Consider the following 9,756-nt stretch of genomic DNA (forward strand, 5'->3'; position numbering starts at 1 on the left):
GGGTGGGCAGTCTATGTTTGTTTTTCTATGATTTGGGGATTTCTATGTTTCGGCCTAGTATGGTTCTCAGTCAGAGGCAGGTGTCATTAGTTGTCTCTGATTGAGAATCATACTTAGGTAGCCTGGGTTTCACTGTTTGTTTGTGGGTGTTTGTTTCCGTGTCTGTGTTTTTCACCACATGGTACTGTTTCGGTTTTTGTTCGTTTCACGTTTATTGTTTTTGTATCAGTTGTGTTCATGTTGAGATTTTCTTAAAAGAACCATGGACACTTACCACGCCGCATATTGGTCCTCCGATCCTTCTTGCCTTTCCTCTTCAGATGAAGAGGAGGAAAACCCTTACAGAAACACCCACCAACCAAGGACCAAGCGGCGTGGTAACAGACAGCGACGACAGCAGCAGCAACAACAACAGCGGCCAGCATCACAGGACTCCTGGACATGGGAGGAGATTTTGAACAGAGAAGGACCCTGGGCACAGGCTGGGGAATATCGCTGCCCCAAAGCGGAGCTGGAGGCAGCGAAAGCTGAGCGCACGAGGTGTGGGGCTAAGCCAGGTAGCAGACCTGAGCTCACTCCTTGTGCTTATTATAAGCAGCACGTTACTGGTCAGGCACAGTGTTATGCAGTTAAGCGCACGGTGTCGCCAGTACTTGCCCATAGCCCAGTGCGCTATAGGGCAGCCCCCCGAAAGTGTCATGTGAGTGTGGGCATCCAGCCAGGGCCTGCTCAGCGTGTCTGGTCGCCATTACGCAGTTTCGGTCCAGGGTATCCTGTGCCGGCTCTGCGTACTGTGTCTCCGTGGCGCTGGGAGGGTGCAATGCGTCCTATGCCTGCACTCCGCTCGTGCTGGGCAAATGTGGGAGTGGAGCCTAAGGGAGAGGTGCGCGTAGTAGGCACTAGATCTCCCGTGCTTACCCACAGCCCGGTTCAACCTGTGCCTGCACTCTGGAGGGTCCGGGCTAGAGTAGTTATCCAGCCTGGGGGAGTGGTGCCAAGGCTGCGCACAAGAGCTCCAGTGCTCCCCCACAGCCCGGTCCTTCAGGTGCCTCCTCCTAACACCAAGCCTCCTGGAGGTCTCCCCAGCCTGGTGGGTCCTGTGGCAGCCCCACGCACCAGGCTGTCTCTCTGTCTCCTCCCTACAGGTGGTCCTGTCTGTCCAGAGCTGCTAGAGTCTCCCGTCTGTCATGAGCCACCAGAGTCTCCCGTCTGTCATGAGCCGCCAGAGTCTCCCGTCTGTCATGAGCCGCCAGAGTCTCCCGTCTGTCATGAGCCGCCAGAGTCTCCCGTCTGTCATGAGCCGCCAGATTCTCCCGTCTGTCATGAGCCGCCAGAGTCTCCCGTCTGTCATTAGCCGCCAGAGTCTCCCGTCTGTCATTAGCCGCCAGTCAGCATGGAGCTGCCAGAGCCGCCAGTCAGCATGGAGCCGCCAGAGCCGCCAGTCAGCATGGAGTCGCCAGAGCCGCCAGTCAGCATGGAGCCGCCAGAGCCGCAAGTCAGCCAGGAACCGCCAGTCAGCCAGGATCCGCCAGAGCCGCCAGTAAGCCAGGATCCGCCAGAGCCGCCAGTCAGCCAGGATCCGCCAGAGCCGTCAGTCAGCCAAGATCCGCCAGAGCCGTCAGTCAGCCTGGATCTGCCCCTCAGTCTGGAGCCGCCCCTCAGTCCGGAGCCGCCCCTTAGTCCCGAGCCGCCCCTCAGCCCGGAGCCGCCTTTCAGTCCGGAGCCGCCTCTCAGTCCCGAGCCGCCCCTCAGTCCAGTGGGGCCATTGAGCAGGGTCGACGTGTTTAGGAGGCCACGGAGGCGGACAATGAGGCGGAGAAAGACTGTGGTGAAGTGGGGTCCACGTCCCGCGCCAGAGCCGCCACCGCGGACAGACGCCCACCCAGACCCTCCTCTATAGGTTAATGTTTTGCGGGCGGCACCTTTTTTTTTGGGGGGGGGGGGGGTACTGTCACGTTCTGATATTTATTTCCTTTGTTTTGTCATTACATAGTATGGTCAGGGCGTGAGTTGGGGTGGGCAGTCTATGTTTGTTTTTCTATGATTTGGGGATTTCTATGTTTCGGCCTAGTATGGTTCTCAAACAGAGGCAGGTGTCATTAGTTGTCTCTGATTGAGAATCATACTTAGGTAGCCTGGGTTTCACTGTTTGTTTGTGGGTGTTTGTTTCCGTGTCTGTGTTTTTCACCACACGGTACTGTTTCGGTTTTCGTTCGTTTCACGTTTATTGTTTTTGTATCAGTTGTGTTCATGTTGAGATTTTCTTATTAAAAGAACCAAATAGATGGACATTTTGGATATATATCGACAGAATTAAAACTTCTTTGGGTTAGGCGTCCCAGCGGGACAACTTCCGGGTGAAACTGGAGGGCGCGCAATTCAAATAAATAATCATAAAAATTATGGATATTAAACAAATTTGTGGAATAGTTTTAACAATTTTAATGACTCCAACCTAAATGTATGTAAACTTCCGACTTCAACTGTATATAAACTCCAGTCATACTTTATCAAAAGCCTTTTCAAAGTAAACTATGAATAGCAGGCCTGGTTTCCCAGATTTATCGTAGTGTTCTATTGTTTCCAATACATTTTTATATTATCTCCAATGTATCGTCCATGTTGTTTAAATATAATTATTTGTTTATTTCATTATTTCAATAATTTATTTAACCAGGTAGGCCAGTTGAGAACATGTTCTCATTTACAAATGCGACCTGGCCAAGATAAAGTAAAGCAGTGCGACAAAAACAACAACAGAGTTACACATAAACAAACATACAGTCAATAACACAATAGAAACATCTATGTACAGTGTGTGTAAATGTAGAAGAGTAGGGAGGTAAGACAATAAATAGACCATAGAGGCAAAATAATTACAATTTAGCATTAACACTGGAGTGATGTGCAGATGATGATGTGCAAGTAGAGATACTGGGGTGCAAAAGAGCAAGAGGATAAGTAACTGTCACAACTTCTGCCGAAGTCGGTCCTTCTCCTTGTTCGGGCGGCGTTCGGTGGTCGACATCACCGGCTTTCTAGCCACCGCCGATCCACTTTTCATTTTCCATTTGTTCTGTCTTTGTCTTATCACAACTGGCTTCACTTAATCAATTACTTGTTTATTATTTAACCCCCTGTTCTACATGTTGTATTTGTGTGTGATTGTTTGTTGTATTGTGGTCCGTATTGTGTGGCCGTGTATATTACGTGTTATGTTTGAATTTTTGAGTAATGTATTTTATTACTCATATCTGCTGTCCTGCGCCTGACTCATCTCACCAGCTACACACATACGCCATTACAGTAATGATATGGGGATGATGTAGTTGGGTGTGCTATTTACAGATTGGCTGTGTACAGGTAGTGATTGGTAAGCTGCTCTGACTCCTGATGCTTATAGTCTCCCTTATAGAGAGGGAGATATAAGACTCCAGCTTCAGTGATTTTTGCAATTTGTTCCAGTCATTGGCAGCAGAGAAAAGGAGGTGTTGGCTTTGGGGATGGCCAGTGAAATATACCAGCTGGAGCACGTGCTATGGGTGGGTGTTGCTATGGTGACCAGTGAGCTAAGATAAGGCGGAGCTACAGTGGGGAGAACAAGTATTTGATACACTGCCGATTTTGCAGGTTTTCCTACTTACAAAGCATGAAGAGGTCTGTAATTTTTTTTATCATAGGTACACTTCAACTGTGAGAGACGGAATCTAAAACAAAAATCCAGAAAATCACATTGTATGATTTTTAAGTAATTCATTTGCATTTTATTGCATGACATAAGTAGGAAAACCTGCAAAATTGTCAGTGTATCAAATACTTGTTCTCCCCACTGTATACATAGCAAAGACTTATAGATGACCTGGAGCCAGTGGGTTTGGCGACGAATATGTAGTGAGGGCCAGCCAACAAGAGCATTCAGGTCGCAGTGGTGGGTAGTATATGGGGCTTTGGTGACAAAATGGATGGCACTGTTATAGACTACATCCAGTTTGCTGAGTAGAGTGTTGGAGGCTATTTTGTAAATCACATCGCCAAAGTCAAGGATCGGTTGGATAGTCAGTTTTACGAGGGTATGTTTGGCAGCATGAGTGAAGGAGGCTTTTTTGCGAAATAGGAAACCGATTCTAGATTTAATTTTGAAGGGAGAGTTTCCAGTCTAACCAGACACCTAGGTATTTGTAGTCATCCACATATTCTAAATCAGAACCGTCCAGAGTAGTGATGCTAGTCGGGCGAGAGGGTGCGGGCAGCAATCGGTTGAAGAACATGCACTTTGTTTTTACTAGCATTTAAAAGCAGTTGGAGGCCACGAAAGCAGTGTTGTATGGCATTGAAGCTCGTTTGGAGGTTTGTTAGCACAGTGTCCAAAGAAGGGCCAAATGTATACAGAATGGTGTCGTCTGCGTAGAGGTGGATCAGAGAATCACCAGCAGCAAGAGCGACATCATTGATATATACAGAGAAATGAGCCAACCTGAGAATTGAACTCTGTGGGAACCCCATAGAGACTGCCAGAGGTCCAGACAACAGGCCCTCCGATTTGACACACTGAACTCTATCAGAGAAGTAGTTGCTGAACCAGGCAAGGCAGGCATTTGAGAAACCAAGGCTGTTGAGTCTGCCGATAAGAATGGGGTGAGTGACGGAGTCGAAAGCCTTGGTCAGGTCGATGAAGACGTCAGGTGAAGTTGGTTCAGAGAATGCCAAGAGTGTGCAAAGCTGTCATCAAGGCAAAGGGTGGCTATTTGAAGAATCTCAAATATATTTGTTTAACTTTTTTGGTTACTACATGATTCCATATGTGTTATTTCATAGTTTTGATGTCTTCACTATTATTCTACAATGTAGAACATTGTAAAAATAGAGAAAACCCCTTGAATGTGGAGAAAATAGTAAAAATGAAGAAAAACCCTTGAATGAGTAAGTTTTCTAAAACTTTTGACTGGTAGTGTAAGTATTCACCCACCTGAGTCAATACATTTTAGAAACACCTTTGGCAGCGATTACAGCTGTGAGTGTTTTGGGGGTAAGTCTCTGAGAGCTTTGCATACCAGGATTGTGCAACATTTGCTCTTTCCTGCTCTTTCAAGTTGGTTGTTGACAATTGCTAGACAGACATCTTCTGGGTGTATTGATATACCATCTAAAGCCTAATTAATAACTTTACCATGCTCAAATTGATATTCAGCGTCTGAATTATTTTTTCTTACCCATCTACCAATCGGTACCCTTCTTTGAGAGGCATTGTAAAACCTCTATTTCAGTAGCACAAACATGAGCAGAACGCAGATCAGTTTTTTTTGCAATACCCTTATCCTAAATGTGGGGTGAAACCAAAGGCATTTAGCCTACATGACAACATAACATGTAGCTTAGCCCTGTTTACACATTGATTGTTTAGCTATCGGAAAGGGGTGTCCAGAGAATCTGGTCACATAGCCACTCCGTGATTTGAATTGGTCCAGATCCCAAGGGTCCCTAATACCATTGCCTTTACAGTAAGGAGTTGACTCTCCATAATCGTGGAGTTTTGCTGGTTCTCAGTAGTTCCGTCAGTTGAAGGTGGGGTTGGTGGCTCCAAGCTGTATGATTGGGAACAGGGATCAGGGACAAGCCAACCCAAACACTATCTTAGCTTTTCAGGGAAATGCTAAAAGTGTTAAATCATGAGGAGAGGGACCGGGAGGGGGGAATCACGTGCACTTCCCCTGGCCTCACACCCTGCTACACCCCCCACTATACCCCTCCACTGCCAATCCAGCTATCCATCCCCCATCCATCTCCTCAGTAAGCTGACATAGCGTGTTTAAGCGTTAGCCGCTTTGTCTCTAATAGGATCAAGGGCTTACATTGTCATCTGATAAAACTAAGCAGCTTGATAACTGCGCTGCTCCTTCTTAACCAATTTGTACTCAATTAGGATAATGAGGAAACAAGCGAAGATGGACCGAGAATGTATTAACATGATAAGATAACTGAGTCCCATCGCCCCCCAAAACACACACACTGATACACACACACACACACACACACACACTGATGCACACACACACACATTACCTGCTTGTTTTACTTGAGAAGTCAGTCATTAAACTGGTCGCTCTCATAATAAAGGCTTGACAATTTGATTTCCTTCGCAGCACTGTAGGCTATGTGTAGACTAAACTGAGAAGTAAAATCTGCAACTGAAATCTACCTATTATATCATGATATTGAGAAGTTGTCATGAACAATAAAAATATGTATAGCATGTTAACATGATGAAGATGACACATGATAACGTTGTCACCATGTTTGCTTACTAATAGTGGGTAAAGTGCTTAGCAAGTGATCCAGTGATTTCCATATCATCCGCTTGGCCTCATCCTTTTGGACATTGCAAGGACCTGCAGTCAGCAGCATTTCCATGCCTAGCCGCATGTAGGATTCCTGGCTTTGTGGCGTCCAGCAGCCCTAATGAGCATCACCGTCCAGGGGTTTCCTGAGAAGCTGCTCAGCAACACGGTGATTCCTTCCTAAATAAGGTATAATTTCACTAAGGCCATTAGCTCTCACTAGCAACCATGCCAGACTTATTGAGGGAACAGCACACAAGTGCAAATAGGTGACACAGGTATGGCTGGCAGGCCATTCCAGAGGCTAGCTGATTCTATATCAAACACTAACATACTCACATTATTATACCTGAAATTTGCAGGTTTTTGCAAATCCTCAGAAACCTGTATTATGGACAGGTTCTGCAGAATGTATGTCTCGTTAAAGAGAGCAGGCCAACGTACTCTTAGGGCTTTACCTGCAATCTGAAGGTTTTAGCGAGCAGATTGCAGGTTTTAGCGAGAAAATTGCAAACACACCCCACTACAATGACCATCCAACAAAATGTCTACTGTGCATTGTGAAGCAGATGGTCAGATTTGTACTCTAACAAAGCCCATGTCGAAGGTGGTCTAGACCACCAATGTGATTCTAGTAGTTCAAACATCTAGTAGTTATTTTACCATCTGTAGTTCTACAGAAGTCTTAGGAGGATGCTAAGCCTGTTCTTAGAAGATCCATGCTTTACCTTGACGATTTGGATAGGCAACATAGGACACCTGTCCAAGCAACATAGGACATCTGTCAATTTGGCATTGACTCTCTTCAATCTGCTTCTTTAATAGGTATTTTCTTGATGTTGTTAAGACATTAACCTTCACTGCGAAATGGATTGTTCATCAAGTGAAGAGCATCCCAAAAAATGCCATTGCATGACTCAGTTCTGTTGTCTTAAATTAAATCAAATCAAATGGATTCCAGTGAAAGGAATCAATAGTGATTTTCACTGCCCATTCATTGTTAAACCCAATGACCTTAAAAGACTCTGGCTTCTATCCATTTGAATGTTTCCATCTGTTTCCAATTCACTTTGTAATTGAGTTATTAACCATTTAGACACTGTGAATGCATGACTAATTTGACACCCAAGAACTACGCCAAATAGATTGCATTGGCTTAACCTTTTACCACAGTGGGCTAAATCAGGTTCACACAGAGTGATTCTTGGTCATCTTAAACAAATCTACTTTGAAACAAAAGTATTCACCTCACACACATGGTTAAGGGTTTAAAAAAGAAGACACCTGTCCCATGTCATACATAGAGTTGAAATGTATTCAATTTTGAGTTCGCATCCCAATATCACACTTTATATACATCACAGAAGACTGAAATATAACAAAACTGTTTGACACATAAACATTGGATTTTCATCAGACTATGACATTAAGAGTGAGCTCCCAGTCTCTGATGGCTACATCTCATCACATTAACAGGACCATGGTGAGGCTTGCTAGTTTCTCTAGTCGTCTCATATCCTCAGATTAGCTTGTCCTTCAAGGTCAAAGATGCATTAGATGTACGTGTGTGTTTATACTGTAAGTGCCATGTGCTGGCTAATAGTCAAAGGGGCACTGAACATTGTTGTTGTAGTTGTTATTTCACCACCAGTGTTGTTGTTGTAGCCGGTATTGCATCATAATGCTGTAAAAAAAAAGTGTAATCTCTTCTAGGTAATAATCGTTTTAAAAAAGGTATCCTGGTTACTTACTTCTCCAACCAAAACTCTGTTGCACTGTTGAGTATTTCAAGTATCTCTCAGGCTGGCCTCAAAGACGTAACATAGTAAACATAAATCTGTGACACTCAAATTAGTAATATGTGTTATGTTTGGTATGGTTGCAAAGACAGAAGGTTACTTGAATGTCTAGCAACCCAAAGGTTGCGTGTTTGAATAACATCACGGACAATTTAACCATGATAACTAATTAGCAACTGTGCAACTACTTACTACTTTTTTAGCTACTCTGCAAATACTTGACATCTTAGCTTACCTTTCCTCTGACTTTAACATGAACCCCTAACTCCTAACCTTAACCCCTAACCCTAACCTTAACCCCTAACCCCTAGCCTAGCTAATGTTAGCCACCTAGCTAATGTTATCCACAACAAATTGGAATTCGGAACATATCATACCCATATTGCTATGTTATATTATATGTTTACTATGTTATGTCTATCCCTGAGTCCAAGTTGCTCTGTTGCAATGTCAGGATTCAACAAATGCCAACTGTATAGAGTAGGGAGGCTATGAAATACTGAATATTAAATAATAGTTGTTTTCATAACCCTGAATGTATTCATGTAAGGCAATTTAGCAAACATGACTCACAGATCATCTTAAAATTCACTTGTGGCTTAAGCTTTAAAGCCACACTCCCTGTGGGTCATCCATAGAGACAGATAGAGGACTCTAGTGCCCAAAAGCCTGTTGCAGCATGGGTTGTGCAATTAAGGACTTTCATTATTTTGAAGGAAGGATCACTCCAGGTGGCAGTATGCATCTTTTTGGGCGGCAGGGTAGCCTAGTGGTTAGAGCGTTGGACTAGTAACCGGAAGGTTGTGAGTTCAAACCCCCGAGCTGACAAGGTACAAATCTGTCGTTCTGCCCCTGAACAGGCAGTTAACCCACTGTTCCCAGGCCGTCATTGAAAATAAGAATTTGTTCTTAACTGACTTGCCTGGTTAAATAAAGGTAAAATAAAAAAAATAAAAAAAAAATTTCAGTTTGTGTACCAACTCATAGAAATTTGGATTCTTCAAAATGGAGGTGGACTCAATTGCGCTGCCCATACTCAAACAGACGCCATAATTGTAATGATGCAATGTTGCGTCCTCTAACTACTGTATCTCTATGGGGTCACCAACAAAATAAATAAGGTGCATTCCAGCGTTTTCACATGAATGTTGCACATGGTGTGGCCTGGGGTGGTCTAGGCCACTGCCTCCAGAACACATGTACTGCTGCGTTCATGAGTTTGAATCCAGCCCATTGCTGTTCAGCAAAAACTCTCCTACCTTTCCACTCTACCTCTCTCTGTCCTACCCAATAAAATATGTAAGGAGTGGGGCTGCCCAAAGAAAAGAAAATAGTACTTGTTAGTACTCAAGGGAATTCCATTTGAGCAACATTGGCCTAAAACAAATATTTGAAGCAATACAAAGTCTTCTATAACAAAAACAATGGAGTGAGAGGTCTTTACCTATCGATTAAGACAAGGTAAGACAGTTGTACGCATTTTATTTTATTTATGTCCACACTTGCCATGAACTCTGACTCGACACCGCCTGTTTTCCTCTATCCAGATCAATACAATGACAGTGTGGCAGACGGAGAACAACTGATTTGATCAAAGGCATTTCTCCTGAACTGCTTTTTGT

The 9,756-nt window shown here is 44.2% G+C and overlaps 1 protein-coding gene across 1 annotated transcript; it reads left to right on the forward strand.

Annotated features, from left to right (window-relative positions):
- Nucleotides 1–262: 262 nt before the first annotated feature.
- On the forward strand, nt 263–6,519 carry LOC149985433 (uncharacterized). Its single transcript, XM_090184175.1, has 2 exons — nt 263–1,145; nt 6,449–6,519. Exons 1-2 carry the CDS (start codon nt 263–265, stop codon nt 6,517–6,519), a joined length of 954 nt encoding a protein of 317 aa, XP_090040301.1.
- Nucleotides 6,520–9,756: the final 3,237 nt, after the last annotated feature.

Source organism: Oncorhynchus mykiss, chromosome 1 (assembly GCF_057628025.1).
Source record: "Oncorhynchus mykiss isolate SJ-2025 chromosome 1, ASM5762802v1, whole genome shotgun sequence".
NCBI lineage: Eukaryota > Metazoa > Chordata > Actinopteri > Salmoniformes > Salmonidae > Oncorhynchus > Oncorhynchus mykiss.